The following is a 22,892-nucleotide window of genomic DNA, read 5'->3' as shown; positions in this document are numbered from 1 at the left end:
CTGGAAGGTGAAAAAGTTGGATCACATGAAATGCAGAAGTCACTTTGAGGGTGAATTTCAGATGAGGTCTGAGTGTGACTTTATCATGGAAGAATGCTCTGAAACAGGGGAATGCGCCATCAGAGCCACTATCTCCCCTATCCTTCTTGCCAAGGTGATGGAGATCAGGAATGCAGTCTCCATGAAAAGGTGAGTTAAAGAACAAGTGGCCATGGGATCAAATGGCAGTCTAGTCAGTCCTTTTCACACTAGATTGAGATCTCATTGTGGGGTAGGAAGTCTGGGTTGGGGAAAGTGTTTCATTATGCCTTTGAGAAACCTCTTCGTAGTTGGGTGGGAAAAAAACTGAATACCCTTGCTGTTAAGTGTACTTAGGATATACTCTGTCATGAGGAATCCCCAGACAGGGGCCCAAAGAAAAGAACAAAATCTAAAATAAAGGGTTGGAGAGGGTGGGGGGTGTTAATAAGTAATGTCTTAATCCCTTTCTTTCTTTCTTTCTTTCTGTTAAAGGGAAGCACCAAAAGATAGCTAAAAAAAGATGGTTACTCACCTTTGTAACTGTTGTTCTTCGAGATGTGTTGCTCTTATCCATTCCAGTTAGGTGTGCGCGCGCCACGTGCACGTTCGTCGGAAGATTTTTACCCTAGCAACACTCGGTGGGCTAGCAGGGCGTCCCCTGGAGTGGCGCCGCTATGGTGCCGGATATATACCCCTGCCGGCGCCTCCGCTCCTCAGTTCCTTCTTGCCGGCTACTCCGACAGTGGGGAAGGAGGGTGGGTTTGGAATGGATATGAGCAACATATCTCAAAGAACAACAGTTACAAAGGTGAGTAACCGTCTTTTCTTCTTCGAGTGCTTGCTCATATCCATTCCAGTTAGGTGATTCTCAAGCCTTACCTAGACGGTGGGGTCGGAGCGAGAAGTTGCGGAATGTAAGACCGCTGAGCCAAATGCGGCATCGTCTCTGGACTGCTGGACCAATGCGTAATGTGATGCAAAGGTGTGGATGGAAGACCAGGTAGCCACGCAACATATTTCCTGGATGGGAACATGGGCCAGGAAAGCAGCAGATGAGGCCTGAGCCCTAGTCAAGTGGGCAGTGAGATGGCCAGTCGGAATGTGGGCTAAGTCGTAGCATGTCCGGATACAGGATGTCACCCAAGATGAGATCCGTTGGGAGGAGATTGGCATGCCCTTCATGCGCTCTGCGACCGCTACAAACAGCTGAGGCGAACATCTGAATGGTTTGGTCCTCTGGATGTAAAACGCGAGAGCCTGGCGGACATCCAGGGTACGCAGCTATTGTTCCCGGCGCGATGAGTGCGGCTTCGGGAAAAAGACTGGTAGAAAGATGTCTTGATTAATGTGGAAGGCAGAGACCACCTTAGGGAGGAATGCTGGGTGCGGTCGCAGCTGTACCTTTGTCCTTGTGGAATACCGTATAGGGAGGATCCACAAGCAAAGCGCGAAGTTCCGATACTCGTCGAGTCGAGGTGATAGCGACGAGGAAGGCTGTCTTCCAGGACAGGTACAGCAGCGAGCATGTGGCTAAAGGCTCAAAGGGGGGGGCCCATGAACCTAGCTAATACAAGGTTGAGATCCCAGGTAGGGGATGGGTGCTTGACCTGAGGGTAGAGCTGCTCCAAGCCCTTGAGAAATCTGGAAACTATGGGGTGAGAGAAGATCGAACTGCCAGTGTCCCCCGGATGGAAGGTGGAAATAGCTGCAAGATGCACCCTTATAGAAGAGATTGCCAGGCCCTGCTCCTTGAGGGGCCATAAACAGTCCAAGATAATGGGGATAGATACACCTTCGGGAATAAAGTCATGCTGGGAGCACCAGTGGGAGAAGCGCTTCCACTTGGCGAGATATGTTGCCCACGTGGAAGGCTTTCTGCTTCCCAGCAGCACCTGTTGCACAGAGGTGGAACAACGCAATTCACATTGGTTCAACCAGACAGCCGCCATGCTGTCAGATGAAGGGATTGCAGATCCGGGTGGTTAAGCCTGCCAAAGTTCTGCGTTGAGGTCCGGGCAGAGTGGCAGGGGGATCGGGGCTGCCAGAGAGTGGTCGAGCAGCGGGGTGTACCAGTGCTGTCTCGGCCATGCCAGAGCGATCAGTATTAGTTGGGCTCTATCCCTGCGGAGTTTGAGTAGAACTCTGCAGATGAGAGGAAAGGATGGGAAGGCATAAAATAGGTGACCTTTCCATGGAATTAGGAACACGTCTGAGAGGGAGCCTGGGGAGCGACCCTGCAGGGAGCAGAACACCTGGCATTTCCTGTTCTCTCGGGAGGCAAAGAGGTCTATCTGAGCAAAGCCCCACTTCCGGAATACAGATTAGAGAATGTCCGGACGGATGGACCACTTGTGAGACAGGAAGGACCAGCTCAGGTGATCCGCGAGAGAGTTCCAGACTCCTGGGAGAAAGGAGGATACCAGGTCTATTGAGTGGGCTATGCAGAAGTCCCACAATTGCATCGCCTCTTGACAAAGGGGGGAGGATCGCGTCCCTCTCTGCTTGTTTATGTAATACATGGCTGTCGTGTTGTCCGTGAACACTGCAACACAACGGCCCTGTAGATGACGCTGGAAGGTTTGGCATGCCAGTCGGACCACTCTCAGTTCGCGGACATTGATGTGAAGCGCCAGTTCCTGAGAGGACCAAAGGCCTTGAGTGCGAAGGTGCCCTAGGTGAGCACCCCAGCCAAGAGATGAGGCGTCCATTGTTAGGGACGCGGAGGGCTGCGGTGGATGGAATGGTCGACCAGGGATGGCGTCAGCCACCAGTCGAAGGAGCCCAGAATGCTCGATGGAACTGTGAGTATCATGTCTATGGCGTCCATGCGCGGACGATAGACTGAGGCGAGCCAAGTTTGAAGAGGACACATGCGCAGTCTGGCGTGCTTTGTGACGAAAGTGCATGCAGCCATGTGACCTACGAGGCCAAGGCAAGTGCGGGCAGAGGTTGTTGGGAAGCTTTGTAGCCTTTGTACAAGAGAGACTATAGCCTGAAACTGAGGTAGAGGCAAGCTGGCCATTGCAAGATTGGAGTCCAGCGTGGCCCCTATGAATTCTACTCTCTGCGTAGGCACCAAAGTGGATTTTTCCAAATTGATTATCAGGCCTAGATGGGTGAACAGGTCCTTGATGATGCTCACATGAGCAGTGACCTGCGCCTCGGAGGTCCCTCGAATAAGCCAGTCATCGAGGTATGGAAAGACATGTATTCGACGACGGCGGAGGGAGGCGGCGACTACGGCCATACACTTCGTGAATACCCGAGGGGCCGAGGAGAGGCCAAAGGGAAGGACCGTAAACTGGTAATGCTGACGATTCACCACGAAGCGTAGATACCGTCTGTGCAGGGGGTAAATTGCAATGTGGAAATATGCGTCCTTCATGTCGAGAGCGGCATAACAATCTCCGGGATCCAGGGAAGGGATGATGGTTCCCAGGGATACCATGCGGAACTTAAACTTTTTCATGAATTTGTTCAGTCCTTGCAGGTCTAGGATAGGCCGGAAGCCCCCTTTTGCCTTGGGGATTAGGAAATATCTGGAATAGAACACCTTGCCTCTTAACTCCTCCGGTACCTCCTCTATAGCTCCCATTGCAAGAAGCCTCCAAAACTCCTGCAAAAGGAGTTGCTAGTGAGAGGGGTCCCTGAAGAGGGACAAGGAGGGAGGTTGGGTGTGGGGGTTGAAATAAACTGAAGATGGTATCCAAACTCCACCTTGCGTAGGACCCAACAGTCCGAGGTTAGTTGGGACCACGCAGGGAGGAAATGGGGCAAGGTAGTTGTAGAACTGAAAAGGATCCTGGGAGGCCATTGGTACACTGCTCTCGGGCACATCCTCAAAAGTTTAGTTTGGGTCCCGCTGGTGGCTTGGTGGGACCAGAATTGTTACCCCCTTGAGGCCCAGACTGATGACTGTGATTGGTATGACCTTGTCTTCTGGTGAAGTCTTGCCTTGGCCGAGGTGGGGAGTAGGGGCGCTGAGGTTGGGGCCGGAAAGACCGTCTTTGAGTCTGTGGCGTATTCATTCCCAGCAAACGCATAATTACACAATTATCTTTTAGACTCTGTAGCCTAGGGTCCGTCTTCTGCGACAACAGGCCCTGGCCATCAAAAGGTAAGTCTTGTATAGTCTGCTGAAGTTCATGTGACATGCCTGACACTTGCAGCCATGATAAATGTCGCATGGCGATTCCAGAGGCGACCGTTCTAGCTGCCGAATCGGCGGCATCCAGCAAGGCCTGCAGGGAGGTCCGTGCAACTTTCTTCCCTTCCTCCAGGAGTGCTGTGAATTCCTGGTGGGAGTCCTGAGGGACTACCTCTGTAAACTTCCCTACCGCCTCCCAGGTGTTATACCTGTACCTACTCAGGAGGGCTTGCTGGTTCGCCACCCTGAGTTGGAGGCCTCCCGCGGAATAGATTTTCCTTCCTAACAGATCCATTTGCCTGGCCTCCCTTGATTTAGGTGCAGGGGCTTGCTGGCCATGGTGCTCCCGTTCATTGACGGACTGTACAACCAATGAACAGGGAGGAGGATGCATATAAAGGTACTCATACCCTTTGGAGGGCACCATGTATTTCCGTTCGACCCCTCTGGCTGTCGGCGGTATGGATGCTGGCGATTGCCAGATGGTATCCGCTCTACCCTGGATCAAATGAATGAAGGGGAGGGCGACCCAAGTTGGTGCCTCCGCCGACAGTATACTGATTAGCGAGTCCTCCACCTCAGGAACTTCCTGTACAGGTAAACTGATATTAAGGGCGACACGCTGCAGTAGGTCCTGGTGTGACCTGAGGTCTATTGGGGGTGGTCCCGATGATGACGTCCCCGCCACCGCTTCATCCGGGGAGGAGGAGGATGAAACCTCGGGGACAAGCGGGTCTTGGACTGACTCCTGATCCTGAGGAACGTCCGGAGCCGGTAGATCTTGTGGGTCCGGTACATGGGCAGGAGATTCCTCCGTACTAGCCGGGGGAGGTCTGCTAACGGTGGCCTCTGGCGCTCAGTGTTCGGAAGGGCCGGAGCGCGATAGTATAGGGGGTTCACCCCAGCCTTGGTGATAAGCCCAAGGTGTCCAAAAGGACCACTGATGAGGTCCCTGGTCCGGGCCAAGGGTTCCTTGGGCAAACCTGTTGTGAGTATCCGAATCCCCATAAGATGCACTGTCTGCATGGGACGAGGTAGACGGATGACGAGAAGGCCACGGAGGGGCGGAGACCGTTTGATGCGAGTCCCTGCGTCCACTCGATCTGTCCCCACGCGGTGCCGCAGAACGGTACCGGGAGTCGTACCGGTGCCGGGAATGAGACCGGGACCTGGGACCGGCTCAGTGCCGGGAGGTCGACCGGTGCCTTGAATCGCCGTGCCGAGATCGGCTGAGAGAGGTACGGTGCCGCAAGTGGTGTCGGGACCTAGAGCGGTGCCGAGAGTATCCGGGTCGGCGACTGGGACCTCAAATGGTGCCGCGAGTACGACCGGTACCTCGATGGGGAGAGGTACCGGGACTGCGAGCGGCGCCGGGACCGGGATCGATGACGGGACTGAGTGTGTCTGCGGGACCTGGATCGGGACCGGCGATGTTCAGTGGTACCGGGCAAAGATGGTCTCATGACGGCCGGCTTGCCTATTGACTGAATAACCTGCACCGGCGGTGCCGGGGGTTGAGGCAGCTCAGGCTCCGTCAAGGCAATCAAGTCCCATGCCGTGGAGAACGTCTCCGGAGTGGAGGGCACGATAAGCTCAACCACGGTGCGTGCCAGGGAGCTGGTAAGCGCCAGACTCGACGGCTCTTGCGAGGCCAGAATCAACGGTGCGGAGGGCATCAGTGCCAGGCGGTCCGACTTAGCTAAGCGCTAAGACTGTGGCATAGATACAGTAGCCGCAGGAGGCTTGTGCTTCTTGCTCTTTGGTGAGAGAGAGCGGTGCCGGGCAGGAGCTTGGGCTGGTGATGGTTGATGTCGAGGAGCCTTCACTGTCGGCGCGTGCTCTGGTGCAGAAGAGGCACTTGTTCCTGGTGCCACAGGCGGTGCTGAAGACGGAGGAGTCAGAGCTGCCTCCATTAAGAGTTGCTTCAGGCGAATGTTCCGCTCCTTTTTAGTCCGGGGCTTGAAAGCCTTGGAGATGCAGCACTTGTCTGTGAGATGAGATTCATCCAAGCACTTGAGACAGGAGTCGTGAGCGTCTCCTGTGGGCATCTGCCTATGCCAGGCCGAGCACGGTTTGAAGGCCGGTGAACTGGGCTTGGGCCCCGGTACTGGGTGAGGGGAACGGGCTAACCCCCGATCCCTCTTAACTATATACAATAACTACTACAGAACTAATAACTAAACACTAACTATACTAATAGGAAATCGAACTATATACACAATACAATAGAAACGAGCGAATCGCTAGGGAGGTGGAAGTAAGTTAAGCTGCGGTCCACTGTTCCAATGATCGACATGGGCGGTAAGAAGGAACTGAGGAGCAGCGGAGCCGGCAGGGGTATATATCCAGCACCACAGCAGCGCCACTCCAGGGGGCGCCCTGCCGGCCCACCGAGTGTTGCTAGGGTAAAAATCTCCGACGAACATGCACACGGTGTGTGCACACCTAACTGGAATGGATATGAGCAAGCACTCGAAGAAGAACTAACAATTCTATAGAAGTTCACAATCCACTAATGGATAGCTAAAGCTCCATCTCTAGCCAGGGGCGGTTGGGAAGGAACTAAGGAGGATTCGTGTGCACAGCACTGGATCGCCTCTTGGCAGAGCATGAGGGGTTGCAGCACATGCGTGAGGCAAAGGGACACTGCTCTGATTAGCAGTGCAGGGACGCAGACACATCTACAGTGTAGCACCTATAGGAATGCTACTCAAAGAAGAATGTTTGTTTAGGTTAATTCACTACTTCCACCTTGCTGAGATTTAATATTATGGGTATTTCTCATTTATGGCCTTGGTGCACTTTAGTCCTTCTGTTCTCTGCCCGGTGGCCTTGGTGGCCTGTGATATACAGTATGTCAGACTAGGTGATCTGAAATTTTCCGGTCTTGAACTGCATGACCGATCTTGAAAAAGTGCTCCAACCATTCAGCTCACAGCAATATGATTGCCCACGTGGTTAGAAGCTCTTATTTCTATATAGATTGTCTTTTATTTAAAATAAGACTAAAATTGGTATTTAAACTACTGCAGGCAGTACACATCTTGCTTAAAGTGACAATTTATGACAAATAGTCAAAGAGGAGGCTAGTACAACACTGGAAACCCAATTTCCACTTCGCATTAAGAACTAGGACCAAGGAATCTATGTACTGAAACCACTAAGGTTAAAAAAAAATCACATTTAAAAACTTGGTTTTCTCATTCTCTGAAGTAGAGGGTGCAGAGAAGAGCCAAACAAAAATATATATACATATATATTCAAGGGCTGGAATGAATGCCTTACAGTGAATTATGTAAAAAAATCGAGAGCTGAGTTGATTAGCACCTAAGTATATTCAGAGGGGAAAAAATACCAGGTATGGGAGGGCTCTTTAACTTCGTGGTGAAAAGCATAACAAGAACCAATGGTTGGAAACTGAAGCCAGACAAAGTCCATTTAGAGCAGTTGTTCTCAACCTTTGCAGACTACTATACCCCTTTCAGGAATCAGATTTGTCTTGTGTACCCCCCAAGTTTCAACTCACTTAAAAACTACTTGCTTAAAAATACAAAAATGTCACAGCAAACTATTACTGAACAATTGCTTACTTTCCATTTTTATCGTATAATTATAAAATAAAGCAACTGGAATATAGATATTGTATTTACATGTCAGTGTATATAAACAAGTAGTTTATATGAAATTTCAGTTTGTACTGACTTCACTAGTGTTTTTTATGGAGCCTGTTGTAAAACTAGGCAAATACCTAGATAAGCTGATATACCCCCAGAAGACCTGTGCATACCCTGAGGGGTACGTGTACCTCTGGCTGAGAACCACTGCCTTAGAGGTTAGGCACTTTCAGGAATCCACTTAAGTTACACATCTCAAACTACTGGTTGAATTACTAAGGGACCTCAGCAAAGCCAGCTCTAGAAGTTATATGACAAGCTATTCGGAACCAAAGCCACTTACCTTTAATATTACTTTCTGGTTATTTTTAGGGTTATTTGTATCCAGGACAGAAGCTTGATAGACATGAGCAAAAGCCCCTTCTCCAAGTAAGCAATCCACATGGAATGATTTAGGACCTTTGGCAGTTTAGGAAGGAGATGAAAGATACAATAGATTAATGAATTCTCTTTACAAAGCTTCCTCTTCAGCAAAGCTTTCTAGACAGAATGAACTGTCCAAGCGCATTACAGCAGCACTGTATGTTATTGCTTTGGCGTGTTATAAACACCTTTACTGTTGTTCTCAGTGCACCCTCATGCTATGTAACAAACAGAATTGCGTACCCTCGACGTGGCCCTCGGGCCAAAAAGTTTGCCACCCCTGTGCTGAGGCAATGAACACCGTGCTAACCCAAGCATTCTTGACAGAGATCATAACAGTGAGCAAGATGATAATGAAGTTGACTAGAAACGTCACCAGTTACATTTCAATGATACCTGTACAACTTTATAAATCAGATTTGTTTTTATCATTTAGATTGTTATTGTGATGCTTTGAGGCCACAAAGAAATCCAATTTTAAGTTTTGAAATAAACATAGTCAGTAAACTAACAGAAACAAATGCAAACATTTCAAAGTGGTCATTTGAACACACTGGTGTCATTGTTTATCTCTGCTTCTTTGGTAACAGCACCATTTGACAGCTCCATATCAGACCTCATCTTAAAATAGACATAATAAGCTTTTGAATTATGAGCGGGTGTGTAGAGAGGGTATATTACATTGACCAAACTGGTGGTGTCTGCTGCTTGCCTACAACTGCATGTGAGTAGTCAGAGTCTAAAGTGTACCCTATTAATGGGAACACTAACATTTAAGTCATGCAGCCATGATGCAATTACTATAACATACAACATCTATGTTTAAACAGGACTATTGTTGTTCCATACAAGGCTCAGAATTCCATGTTAAGTACTTTATTGGTTCCCTCTCAGAGACAGAGAGGCAGATATCATCAAAATACAGCAATTTTTAAATGGGTCCACTGTTGAACCCTAAGTTCTTTAATCTTTAAACAATCTGGGAGCCATTTTTGGAAGGTTTTCTGAATAAATGTAAAAGAATTTAAGGATTTATTTTTTTACTGCCCAGTGTATCTAAAGCAATTTTTAGACAGAGTGCAATCAATGTGTCAAAATGGTGGTTCTTACCCAGTGTAAGTTCAGTCTTCAGTTTGATAGTGGGAAGACTGGATTTCCATTCAAAAGCATTGGAGTAGGTACTCAGCGGTTTAGGTAGACTTGATAGAAGTTTGCGAATTAAGCCCTCGTCCCAAGGGTTTTCAACAATGACTTCATAGAAGGGAGAGAGAATTTGTAGGTTGTATGTAAAATGTGAGTAAATAGAGGAATACAAGTCTACAATGATGATAAGCACGAAAAGACGGTTACACACCTTTGTAAGAGACAGTTACTCTCCTTTGTAACTGTTGTCCTTCGAGATGTGTTGCTTATATCCATTCCAGTTAGGCGTGCGCATGCTGCATGCACGTTCGTTGGAAGATTTTTACCCTAACAACACTCGGTGGGTCGGCTGGGTCGCTCTCTGGAGTGGCGCCACCATGGTGCCGGATATATACCCCTGCAGACCCAACAGCCCTTCAGTTCCTTCTTGCTGGCTACTCCAACAGACGGGAAGGAGGGCAGATTTGGAATGGATATGAGCAACACATCTCGAAGAACAACAGTTACAAAGGTGAATAACCATCTTTTCTTCTTTGAGTGCTTGCTCATATTGATTCCAATTAAGTGACTCCCAAGCCTTACCTAGGCGGAGGGGTCGGAGTGAGATGTGGTAGCGTGCAGAACCGCTGCGCCAAAGGCTGCATCATCTCTAGACTGTTGGACCAGAGCATAGTGCGAAGCAAAGGTGTGAACCAACGACCAGGTCGCTGCGCGGCATATCTCCTGGATAGGCACGTGGGGTCGGAGTGAGATGTCGCAGAATGTAGAACTGCTGATCCAAATGCCGTGTCATCTCTGGACTGTTGAACCAATGTGTAATGTGACGCAAAGGTGTGGATCAAGGACCAGGTAGTTGCACGACATATCTCCTGGATGGGTACATGAGCCAGGAAAGCGGCAGATGAAGCCTGAGCCCTGGTAGAATGAGCGGTAAGGTGGCTCATCGGAGCATGAGCCAAGTCATAGCAGGTATGGATGCACGCTGTCACCCAAGATGAAATCCTCTGGGAGGAGACAAGTACATCCTTCATTCGGTCTGCGACCGCGACGAACAGTTGGGGTGTTTTACGGAAGGGCTTTGTTCGCTCGATATAAAATGCGAGCGCCCTAAGGACATCTAGGGAGTGCAGTTGCTGCTCCCGGCGTGATGAGTGTGGCGTCGGGAAGAAGACCGGAAGGACGATATCCTGGTTGATATGAAAGGCCAATACCACTTTAGGGAGGAAGGCCGGATGTGGTCGCAACTGTACCTTGTCCTTATGAAACACTGTATACGGGGGGTCCACCGTGAGAGCCCGAAGCTCTGAAACTCGTCTTGCCGATGTAATGGCTATGAGGAAGGCTGTGTTCCAGGACAGGTACAGCAGCGAGCAGGTTGCTAGCGGCTCGAAGGGAGCAATCATAACTTTGGCTAGAACGAGGTTGAGGTCCCAAGTTGGGGCAGGGTGGCGTACTTGTGGGTATAATCGCTCCAAGCCCTTGAGGAACCGCGAAACCATGGGGTGAGAGAACACCGAGCAGCCACTCTCCCCTGGATGGAAGGTAGAGATGGCCAACAAGTGCACCTTCAATGAAGACACCGCTAGGCCATGCTGTTTGAGAGACCAGAGGTAGTCCAAGATGGTAGGGACCAGTACCTCGGTGGGAATAACATTACATTGGTCGCACCAGCAGAGGAAGTGCTTCCATTTGGCCAGATATGTTAACCTAGTGGAAGGTCTCCTACTACCCAGGAGCACTTGTTGCACTGAGGCAGAGGAACGTAACTCGGACTGGCTTAACCATGCAGTAACCATGCTGTGAAGTGAAGAGACTGCAGGTCTGGGTGCTGAAGTCTGCCGTGGTCCTGAGTTATGAGGTCTGGGCAAAGGGTAGAGGGACTGGATTGGCTATCGACAGGTCAAGCAACATGGTGTACCAGTGTTGCCTCAGCCAGGCCAGAACGATCATGATCAGGTGGGCTCTGTCTCTGCGGAGCTTGAGCAGAACCTTGTGAACCAGTGGGAACGGTGGGAAGGCGTAAAGCAGATGGCTTGTCCACGGTATCAGAAATGCATCCGAGATTGAGCCCTGGGAGACACCTTTGAAGGAGCAGAACGTCTGGCATTTCCTGTTCTCGCGGGAGGCGAAGAGGTCTATGCAAGGAAATCCCCACTTCCGGAAAACAGAATGGATAACATCCAGACGAATCAACCACTTGTTAGACAGGAAGGATCTGCTGAGTTGATCCGCCAGAGTGTCCTGAACCCCTGGGAAAAAAGATGCTACCAGGTCTATCAAGTGGGCTATGCAGAAGTCCCAGAGCTGACTAGCTTCCTGACAAAGAGGGGAGGAATGTGCTCCTCCTTGCTTGTTTACGTAAAGCATGGCCGTTGTGTTGTCTGTGAACACTGAGACACAACGGCCTTGTAAATGTCCTTGAAACGCCTGGCACGCAAGGCGGACTGCTCTCAGCTCCCGCATATTGATGTGCAAGGCCAGTTCCTGAGCTGACCAAAGGCCTTGAGTGCGGAGATGTTCGAGGTGGGCACCCCAGCCGAGAGAGGACGCGTCTGTTGTCAGGGTCATTGAAGGCTGAGGCAGATGGAATGGCATCCCTGCACAGACCAGAGAGCGTGTCAACCACCAGTCAAGGGAGCCTAGGATGCTTGGGGGGATCGTGAGGAGCGTATTTATACTGTCTCTGCCCGGGTGGTATACCAAGGAGAGCCAAGTTTGAAGGGGACGGAGACATAGTCTGGAGTGTTTGGTCATGAACGTGCAGGCAGCCACGTGACCCAGGAGGCCGAGACAAGTGCAAGCCGAAACTGTCGGGGAAGTTTTGTAGGTCTTGTATAATTGATACCATTGCCTGAAACCGAGGCTGTGGTAAACAGGCCCTGGCGAGACTGGAGTCCAGAATGGCCCCAATGAACTCTATTCTCTTGGTCTCGAGCCTGGATCTCTTAGAAGACACGGCTGGGAACATCTAAATCACGGTCCTGTGCATAGGAAGCACTGTCTGCATGGGATGACAGAGATGCATGGTGAGACAGCCAAGGAGGAGCTGAAAACCCCTGAGAATGGTCTCCATTCCTGGGTAGTCTGTCTGGATGCTGCAGCAGAGAGCGGTACCGGGCGCTATACCAGTACCGGGAACGAGATCGGGACCTGCGACCAGAACGGTGCCAGGAGGTCGACCGGGACCTCGAAGCCGGGAGCGGCTGCGAGACGTGCGGTGCCGTAAGCTTGATTGGTACCGAGAGTACTGGGCCGGCAAACGGGGTCCTGAATGGTGTTGCGAGTGCGACCGGTACTGAGATGGAGAACGGTACCAGGATTGCGAGCGGTATCGGGACCGGGATTAGCGATGGGACCGAGAACGTTGGCGGGACAGTGATCGTGATCGGTGCCTCTCAGCGGTGCCGATGGAGGATGGTCTCAGTGGGGCAGGCTTGTCTATGGACTGTATAACCCGCACCAGCGGTGCCGGGGGTTGAGGCAGCGCAGACTCCGTCAGTGCAATCAGTTCCCTTGCTGTAGAGAATGTCTCCGGCGTGGAGGAAATAGTAAGCTCAACCACGGCGCGTGCCGGGGAGCTGTCAGGCACTGGATTCGACGGCTCTTGTGGGACCGGAATCGAAGGTGCTGAAATTGTCGGTGCCATGGCAGTTGTCGGTGCCAGGCGGTCTGACTTAGGCGGGTGCCCCGACTGGGGCGTGGACACAGAAGCCGCAGGAGTCTTCTGTTTTTTTACCCGCGGGGAGAGGGAGCGGTGCCAAGCAGACATCTGGGCCGGCGACGGTTGGTGCCCAGGGGCCTTAGCGGTACTGGTGCGCTGTGGTGCCGAAGATACACTTCTCCCCGGTGCGGACTGTCCAGCGCTCGGTGCTGAGGGTGGAGGAGTAAGAGCTGCCTCCATCAGGAGATGTCTGAGACGAAAGTCCCGCTCCTTTTTGTCCGCGGCTTGAAGGCTTTGCAAATGCGGCACTTATCTGGGAGGTGGGATTCCCCGAGGCACTTAAGGCAGGAGTCGTGAGGATCTCCTGTGGCCATCGGCTTGTGACAGGCCGAGCACAGTTTGAAACCCGGTGAACTGGGCATGGGCCTTGGCACCGGGTGAGGGGAAGGGGCTAATCCCCGAACCCCTCTTAACTATATACACTAACTATGTTAAAGAAAATAATAAACTAACTGCAAGTATAGACATTTGAACTATATACACAATAACAATGAGAAAACATACGAGTAGCTAGGGAGGGATCAGCTAAGCCACACTCCACTGTCTCCAACAGAGACACGATGCGGTAAGAGGTAATAGAGAGCAGTTGGTCAGTCAGGTATATATCCAGCGCCATGGCGCGCCACTCCAGGGGCGCCCAGCGAAACCACGAGTATTGCATTTTTTTTTTGTTTTTCTTTTTTTTTTTTTTTTTGTAAAATCTTCTGTATGACGTGCACGCAGCGCGCACTACACTAACTGGGAATGGATATGACAAGCACTCGGAAGAACATTGTCCTCGAGATTGTTTTGCCTACCATTCAATTAGGTGTTTACCCCTAGAAACCTCGGTGAGTCGGCGGCCCCCTAGGAGTGGTCTCCATGGCGCTGTATATTACCACTGCAAACCCAACTGCACTCAGATTCCTTCTGCGGCTACTCCGACAGTGGGAAGGAGGTGGGATTTGGAATGGATATATGCAACACGTTCCTCGAAGACAACAGTTACAAAGGTGAGTAACCGCTTTTCTTTCGTAGTGTTGTCATATCCATTCCAGTTAGGTGATCCCAAGCCCTTACCTAGGCGCGGGTGTCGACTGAGATGTGCAGAAGCAAAACTACTTGACCATAAGTTGCATACCTCTCTGACTGTTGAACCAGACAAAAATGCTAATCAAAGGTGTGACCGAAGACACGGTAGCTCAACACATAATTTTCTGTATTGGTACATGAGCCAGGAAGGCAGCAGATGAAGCCTGAGCCCTGGTAGAATGTGTGGTGAGATGGCCCGAGGGAACATGAGCCAAGTCATAACAAGTGCGGATGCACGCCGTCACCCAAGATGAGATCCTCTGACAGGAGACAGGTAGGCCCTTCATTCCGTCTGCCACTGCGACAAAGAGTTGGGGCAATTTACGAAAGGGCTTAGTCCGTTCGATATAAAATGTGAGCGCCCTAAGGACATCTAGGAAGTGCAATTGTTGCTCCAGTTGCGATAAGTGCGGCTTTGGGAAGAAGACCGGAAGGAAGATGTCCTGATTGATATGGAAGGCCAATACCACTTTAGGGAGGAATGCTGGGTGTGGTCGTAACTGCACCTTGTCCTTGTGAAACACAGTATACGGTGGGTCCACTGTGAGCGCCCAAAGCTTGGAGACTCGTCTGGCCGATGTAAAGGCTACGAGGAAAACTGTCTTCCAGGACAGGTATAGCAGCAAGCAGGTTGCTAACGGCTCGAATGGTGGAGACGTAAGTCTGGCTAAGACCACGTTGAGGCAAAGTACTTGGGAATATAGGCGCTCCAAGCCCTTGAGGAACCTGGAAACCATAGGGTGTGAAAACACGGAGCGGCCACTCTCCCCTGGGTGGAAGGTAGAAATGGCCGTCAAGTGCACCCTCAGTGATGATACCGCTAGGCCCTGCTGTTTGAGAGACCAGAGATAGTCCAGGAAGGTGGGGATCGAGACCTCGGTGGGAGTAACATTTTGCGTTTCGCACCAGCAGGAGAAAAGCTTCCACTTGACCAGATACGCTGACCGGGTAGAAGGCTTCCTGCTATCCAGGAGTATTTGTTGCACTGAGGCAGAGCAGTGTAACTCTGACTGGCTCAATCATGCAGGAGCCATGCCGTGAGGTGAAGGGACTGCAGGTCCGGGTGGTGAAGTCTGCCGTGGTCCTGAGTTATGAGGTCTGGGAGAAGAGGCAGGGTAATTGGGCTGGGTATCGAGCAACATGGTGTACCAGTGCTGCCTGGGTCACGCTGGGGCGATCATGATCAAGCGAGCTCCATCCTTGTGGAGCTTTAGCAGGACCTTGTGAACCAGCGGGAAAGGGTGGAAAGGCGTAAAGCAGTTGGCTCATCCACGGTATCAGGAAAGCGTCTGAGATCGATCCCGGGGAGCGACCTTGGAAGGAGCAGAACATTTGGCATTTCCTGTTCTCGTGGGAAGCGAAGAGGTCTATGCAGGGAGATCCCCACTTCCAGAAAACAGAATAATGTCCGGACGGATCGACCACTCGTGAGAGCGGAAGGATCTGCTGAGTCGATCCGCCAGAGTGTTCCGAATCCCTGGGAGAAAGGACGCTACCAGGTCTATCGAGTGGGTTATACAAAAGTCCCAGAGTTGAATGGCTTCCTGACAAAGGGGGGAGGACTGTGTCCCCCCCTGTTTATTTATGTAATACATGGCCGTTGTGTTGTCTGTGAACACTGAGACACAACGGCCTTGCAGATGCTGTTGAAATGCCTGGCACGCAAGGCGGACTGCTCTCAACTCTTGGACATTGATGTGCAAGGCCAGCTCCTGAGAGGACCAAAGGCCTCGAGTGCGAAGATGTCCGAGGTGAGCACTCCAGCCGAGAGATGACGCATCCGTCGTCAAGGCCATAGAAGGCTGAGGCAGATGGAATGGTATTCCTGCACACACCAGGGAGGGCGTCAGCCACCAGTCGAGGGAGCCTAGGAGTCTCAGGGGAGCCGTGAGGATCCTGTCTGTATTGTGTCTCCCTGGGTGGTATACTGAGGAGAGCCAACTTTGAAGGGGACATAGGCGTAGCCTGGTATGCCTGGTCACGAACGTGCAGGCAGCCATGTGACCCAGGAGGCCGAGACAAGTTTGAGCCGAAGTGGTTGGGAATTTTTGTAGGCCTTGTATAATCAATATCACTGCGTGAAACCGCGGCTGTGGTAAGCAGGCCCTGGCGAGACTGGAGTCCAGAATGGCCCCAAATAACTCTATTCTTTGTGTGGGAACCAGAGTAGATTTCTCTAGGTTGATCATCAGGCCTAGTTGGATGAATAGGTCCTTGACGATGCCCACGTGCCGCGTTACTTGGGTCTCGGAGGCCCCGCGAATGAGCCAATCGTCGAGATACGGGAAGACGTGTATGCGTCGACGACGGAGAGAGGCGGTGACTACGGCCATACACTTTGTGAACACTCTTGGGGCTGTGGAGAGGCCAAACGGATGGTCCGTAAATTGGACATGTTGACAGTTGACCACAAACCTGAGGTACCGTCTGTGCGGAGGATAAATGGCAATGTGAAAATACGCGTCCTTCATATTGAGGGCGGCACACCAGTCTCCAGAATCCACGGATGGGATGATGGTCCCCAGGGATACCATGCGGAACTTCAACTTTATCAAGAACTTGTTGAGTCCCCGCAGGTCTAGAATTGGTCTGAGACCTCCCTTCGCCTTGGGGATTAGGAAATAGCGAGAGCAGAACCCCTTGCCCCTCAAGTCCTCCGGTACCTGCTCTATAGCTCCCATGGCAAGGAGGGACCGTACCTCCTGCAAGAGGATTTGCTCGTGAGAGGGGTCCCTGAAGAGGGACGAAGAGGGGGGGTGAAATAAACTGAAGGCGGTATCCAAATTCTACCGTGCGTAAGACCCAACGATCTGAAGTTAGCTAGGTTCATGCAGGGAGGAAAAAGGAGAGGCGGTTGCAAAAGGGAGGGAAAGGATCCTGTTGAACAACTGGTACGTTGCCCTTGGGCGCGCCTTCAAAAGTTTGGTTTAGGTCCCGCGGGTGGTTTGGCGGGGCCGTGATTCTGACCCCCTGGGGGTCTGGACTGCCGTCTACGATTGCCTCAGCCATGCCTCCTACTGAAGTCCTGCCGCTGTCTAGGCGCGGGGTAAGGGTGCTGAGGCTGGGGCCAGAAGAGTCTGCCCTGAGTCTGCGGTGTGTGCATCCCAAGCGAGCGCATGATCACCCTACTGTGTCCTTCAGACTTTGCAGCCTAGGGTCAGTCTTTTCCGAAAATAGGCCCTGACCTTCGAAGGGCAACTCCTGTATCGTATGCTGCAATTCGGGTGGAAGGCCTGACACCTGAAGCCATGATATTCGCCTCATGGCAATTCCTGAAGACAGAGTTCTGGCTGCGGAGTCGGCTGCATCTAAGGAGGCCTGGAGAGAAGTTCTCGCCACCTTCTTTCCTTCCTCCAAAAGGGTCGCAAACTCTTGACGTGAGTTTTGGGGGACTAACTCTGTGAATTTCTCAACCGCCGCCCAGGTGTTATAGTTTATAGCGGCTAAGCAGGGCTTGTTGGTTTGCCACCTTGAGTTGGAGGCCTCTCGCAGAGTAGATTTTAAGTCCCAATAAATCCATACTGGTACTGGGAACGTGACCAGGACCTGCAACCAGAGCGGTGCTGGGATGTCGACGGGGATCTCGAAATTTGACGTCTGGAATGGCTGCGAGAGGCGCAGTGCCGGCAGCTAGATCGGTGCTGAGAGTACCAGGCCGGCGAATGGGACGCTGAACGGTGCCGCGAGTGCGACCGGTACCGAGATAGAGAGCGGTGCCGGGACTGCGAGCAGCGTCGGGACCAGGATCAAGAGTGCTGGTGGGTCCGCGATCGTGATCAGTGCCTCTCGGCAGTGGCGACAGAGGATGGCCTCAGCAGGGCAAGCTTGCTAATCGATTGTATAACCCACACCGGCGGTGCCAGGGGTTGAGGCAGCGCAGACTCTGTCAGCGCAATCAGCTCCCTCACTGTGGAAAAGGTCTCCGGCGTGGAGGGAATAGTGAGCTCAATCACGGTATGCGCCGGGGAGCTTTCAGGCACTGGACTTGACGGCTCTTGAGGGACCGGAATCGACGGTGCCGAAGCCGGCAGTGCCGCGGCAGGTGTCAGTGCCGGGCGGTCCAACTTAGGCGGTGCTCTGACTGTGGTGCAGGTGGCATGGAAGCAGCCGGAGTCTTATGTTTCTTAACCCGCAGGGAGAGGGAACGGTGCCGAGCTGTGCCGGCGACGGTCGGTGCCGAGGGGCCTTAGCGGTACCGGTGTGATCCGGTGCCGAAGAAGCACTTCTCCCTGATGCGGACTGTCCGGCGGTCGGGGCCAAGGGCAGAGGAGTAAGAGCTGCCTCCATCAGGAGCTGTTTGAGACGAAAGTCCCGCTCTTTCTTCGTCCTCGGCTTAAAGGCCTTACAGATCCGGCACTTATCCGACAGATGGGATTCCCCGAGGCACTTAAGACAGGAGTCGTGGGGATTTCCCGTTGGCATTGGCTTTTGGCAGGTCGAGCACAGTTTGAAGCCTGGTGAACCGGGCATGGGCCCCGGTACCGGGTGCAGGGAAGGGGCTAATCCCCAAACCGCTCTCAACTATAAACACTAACTGTATTATAGAACAAATAAAACTAAGTACAACTATAGAAAATATAACTATATACACAGGAATTAGTAAGAGAACTACGAGTAGGCTAGGGAAGTGGAGATCAGCTAAGCTGCGCTCCACTGTTTCAACGACTGACACGGGCAGTAAGAAGGAACTGAAGGGCCGTTGGGTCAGCAGAGGTATATATCCGGCGCCATGGCGGCGCCACTCTAGGGGGCAACCCAGCCGACCCACCGAGTGTTGCTAGCGTAAAAATCTTCCGACGAACGTGCATGCGGCGCGCGCACACCTAATTGGAATCGATATGAGCAAGCACTCGAAGAAGAATGACAGATTATCCCTACCATGAACCCTTATGTATGTCTTGGCATTGACCATCCAAGTTTGGCTGAGTGGGTGAAACAGTTTAATAAAAAGAATATAAAAGCTATTGTTACCTGAAAACACAGGCATTAATAAAGCCAAACCTTTGGACCTGATCTGACAGAGGAGCTGAGAGAATCCCCAGGTTCCAATAAATTCAGTGGAGTTGAGGGCACTCAGCACCTCACAAGATGCAGGAAATATGCAGCCTTATCCCACCACATGCTGTTGGATCACTACTCATAAGCAACACTTTTTAGAGAAATTGCAAGACATTTCATAGATTTATAGTTGCTTGCTTCAGACCAACTGCACATTGGAAGGAAAATATACAGCTACCTAAATCCGAGCTTTAACAGAGGAATGATACTGTTGACCCTTAGTACCTGGAGCTTTAACATTCTGGTATATCCTGTCCTCTGCACACACGAGAATCTGTGGAGTACTGACGGACTCTTTACATGCAGTTAGCACCATTTCCTCATCTGAATATCCCCTGGCTCCTTGCAAAGTTTCCAACACAGCCTTCTCAGCAGCTAGCTGCTGGTTTAACACTAGAGAAGCAGCTGCAGAGGATGCATTTCCTGGCAGAGATCCTTGTTCTGGGCTCTGCTCCAAAACTGGGCTACATATTTAAACACAAAAAACATGAAGTTACTTGCCAATAATGAATTGGCCCACCCGACATCCAAAAAAAGATAAAAACGTTTAAAGCAATAAACTTATGTTTGCATTTGTTTGCCCCAATGTCAATAATGGCATGTATCTGTATTCCTTTAAACTAATGTCACTATATTTTTGTATGTTCTTGAAAAAAATTATGTGAAACAAATCCTCACGCTTCAGGGCTTGAGTCAACTACTTTAATGCCTAGGGTTCAGGAGAACTTGCCAAATGGGCAGGGCCCCCATGTACTCTAATTCCCTAGCCACAGATTCCATCCCTTGCTGCAGAGCTGTGGTCCAGAATATCTACTTCCATTTAAAACAAACAAGCATCACATATCCAGATGCAAGGACAACCTCAGACAACGAAGGACAGCATATTCATACTGAAAGAGAAAAAAAGCAAGAGCTTTTGCAAGATGCTTCTCTGCCATCCACAGGGTTCCCCATGTAGCTATTTGCGATAATAGTGTTGTGTGGAAGCCCTAATTAACTGCCCCAAAAGGCTTTAATATACAGTTGAAATTTTGCCTAGTGCTGCCTCATGTCCTTCCAGAATGTGGAGAGTAGCTAAAGTCAAATCTCTGAAAACCCAGGAAATAAAGTTAAGGTATATACATGCTACCTCTGTAATGCAACCTTCCCTGCCTTCTCTGAGCAATGCCCCACCACAACACGTACTAGCAAGCACTCAATATTTACAAATAATACAGAACACTGACCTACAGTGCTCCCTTCCCAGTGTCCAGCACCTGCTTTGTCAAGGCAAAACTTTGGTTTATTTCAGGTACAGCAGAGAGGAATGACCTGCACTTGGCCTACACTGAAACATGGAGCTTAGCCCAAGCCACTCCCAACTTGCTAAATGGTGCCACCCTTCACCCTTACCTTGAGAATTCCTGAGACATTGCCTTCACTCACCTCTCACCAACACCTGAAGATCATTACAATATGCCTACAGATTACCAACAATCCCCATTGCAAGAAGACACCCTTCTGCACCTCTGACAACTACAGGACTCTAAGCAAAGACATACTTGACCTTTCAGTGGGCTTGCCTGTCCTACAGTACCCTCTGGCCAGGTATAGCTCTGCAGCGGCCCTGCCTCTGTTTCCCACCTCCACAAAAGCTTTATTTTTGTCCATTAATACCCCTTCTTCCCAGGGCCTAATTTATTGGCATAAAACACAAAATAATGCTCAACCCTGGGGCTTGTTTCTTCTCCCCCTTAAGTCTGGTCTCAGGATCTCTTCTTGGCCTTGGCAGGCTACTCTCAGCCCTTCCTGGCTGGAATCTTTTCTACTCCCATGGAGTCTGCTCTCCCAGGCCCTCAGCCTTCTGGCTCTCCAACCCAAACTTTTTCCCATGCTCAAAGGTCTTACAATAGACCTGTGTGACTCCTGCTCACAGCAGTTCTAGAATCTTCTCCAGCTGCTTCCTTTAGGACCCCTTCAGCAGTTCCTTAATTAATCCTTTCTGTTACCTCAGATGACCCAGGCTCAGAGACTTGGTGCCGCGAGGTTGGGGTTTGTTTTTTTTTTGCAGTGTAGACATACCTTCAGTTACTCAGATGTTTTGCTGAACAAATGCATTTCACTCTTTGGCAGGTCAGTTTGGGCCAACCCATGTTCCAGTCCCCAACTTTACCCTCATAATTTCTGAAATATTGCTATGCCAAAGGGCAGTGGGTACTGTGCACTAACTTAGATCAATTTCAGGTGGGCAATATTAATTTGAGAAGGATTAGAGTGACAGTTTGAGCCAAAGGTGTCCACAAAAAGAAACATTGTGTGCACAGGATTTTGATAACATGATTTTCAGGGAGCTTTCTCTCTCTAGCCCTAAGCTTAACTAATCCTACCCAGGCCCTCATGAGGCACAGCAAAATGTTGAGCCAATGAGTAAACATATGGATTCCAGAGCATGTAGAGAAATGCATCTGTGAGACAGCAGGTCTCCATTAACTATGGAAGAGGTACCAAATCTGTTATCATTCAAGAAGTCTTCACATAGGCATTTGAAATCTCAAACATCTGAACAAGTCACACTCTACCTTAGCTTCTTGGGTTTGGACGCCTCCACGTACTGCTCCTCAGAAGAATCCAGAACCATCTTACCCTCATTGTTGTGGACTGCATTTTCTGAATAAAAGCACATGACAAGTTTGTCCCACTGCTAAAGAGCAGTTTGTGAACTAGAAGTATTCAGCATAACTCAGCACATGGATTGTGTGCTATGGATTGTGTGATTAGTTAGCAAGAAGTTCATTGGAGATTTTAGCAAATTTTGAGACAGAAGTACTGGAACATATTAACCCATTCAGCAAAGCAGTGAAAACTCCCAACCCAATGTTTTTCCCCTCGACTTCAATGAGTTCTGAGCAAAACGCTGAAAGTCAAGCTCAAAAAAGCTGAAATTCAAGTAATTCATTTACATGACTAACTTTAGCTGTCTAGGATTGATTATTGTGGCCTACGTGCACTAGAAATCACTGTTAAACATTTTATTTAAAAATGTTGCTGTGGATGGCATTAGAGTCCCAGAATGCTGACTGCACACTGAATCAGAGAAGCTTTTCAAATAGGCACTAAACCCATTTTGAAAAGTGTTCTGCTTCTGTTCTTGCAGTAACAAGTACAAGCCCAAGGGCCTAAGTTTTCTTCGTTCCTAAAGTTAAAAAGTGAGAGGAACACTTCTCTATTATTTAGCACAGAATGTTAATTGCAAACATTTTTCAGCACTCGACACAACAGATGTTAGTATCCTGCTGACAGACAGGTTTCTTGACCCCAAAACAATATCTAAAAGCAGATATTAAGGGAACAAGGAAGCTGCGAAGCTGGCATTTGGACAAGGGTACAAACAGGATTCTTTGGGCAACCTTAGCTGCATTTCCAAATGTCTTTTGTTCAAGTTTAAATGCAACTTTGAATTTCTTGATTTTGGTAACTACAAGCTCTAAATTTTTTACCCTTAAGCTATTGACATGCTCTCACTTATTGTTCGTACAAAGTTCTTGACCCAAAGAACCTTCAATTCAGTTTAAAGACAAAGACAGAGCAGAGCGGAAAGACATGTGGGGAAGAGGCAATAGTAATATATGCCTGTATTTCCTTTAGAACAACTGTGTGTACAATTAGTAGGTACAGCTATGTTTTGTTAATGAGACATACCATCAGTGGCAACAGG

The 22,892-nt window shown here is 50.2% G+C and overlaps 1 protein-coding gene across 1 annotated transcript in view; it reads right to left on the bottom strand.

Annotated features, from left to right (window-relative positions):
• The window catches only part of BUB1 (BUB1 mitotic checkpoint serine/threonine kinase), a 57,950-nt gene that overhangs the window by 4,395 nt on the left and 30,663 nt on the right, over nt 1–22,892 (bottom strand). The window contains exons 17-20 of the mRNA XM_032770571.2: nt 21,757–21,844; nt 19,424–19,662; nt 9,316–9,456; nt 8,126–8,241 (exon numbers count right to left, since the gene is read on the bottom strand). Coding sequence (XP_032626462.2) covers nt 8,126–8,241; nt 9,316–9,456; nt 19,424–19,662; nt 21,757–21,844 — 584 coding nt within the window. The remainder of the gene's footprint in view (nt 1–8,125; nt 8,242–9,315; nt 9,457–19,423; nt 19,663–21,756; nt 21,845–22,892) is intronic.

The sequence above is a fragment of the Chelonoidis abingdonii genome, chromosome 3 (genome assembly GCF_003597395.2).
Source record: "Chelonoidis abingdonii isolate Lonesome George chromosome 3, CheloAbing_2.0, whole genome shotgun sequence".
In the NCBI taxonomy this organism is placed as follows: Eukaryota; Metazoa; Chordata; order Testudines; family Testudinidae; genus Chelonoidis; species Chelonoidis abingdonii.
Note: the sequence above shows the minus strand (reverse complement) of the source record. Positions and strands in the feature narration are given on the sequence as shown.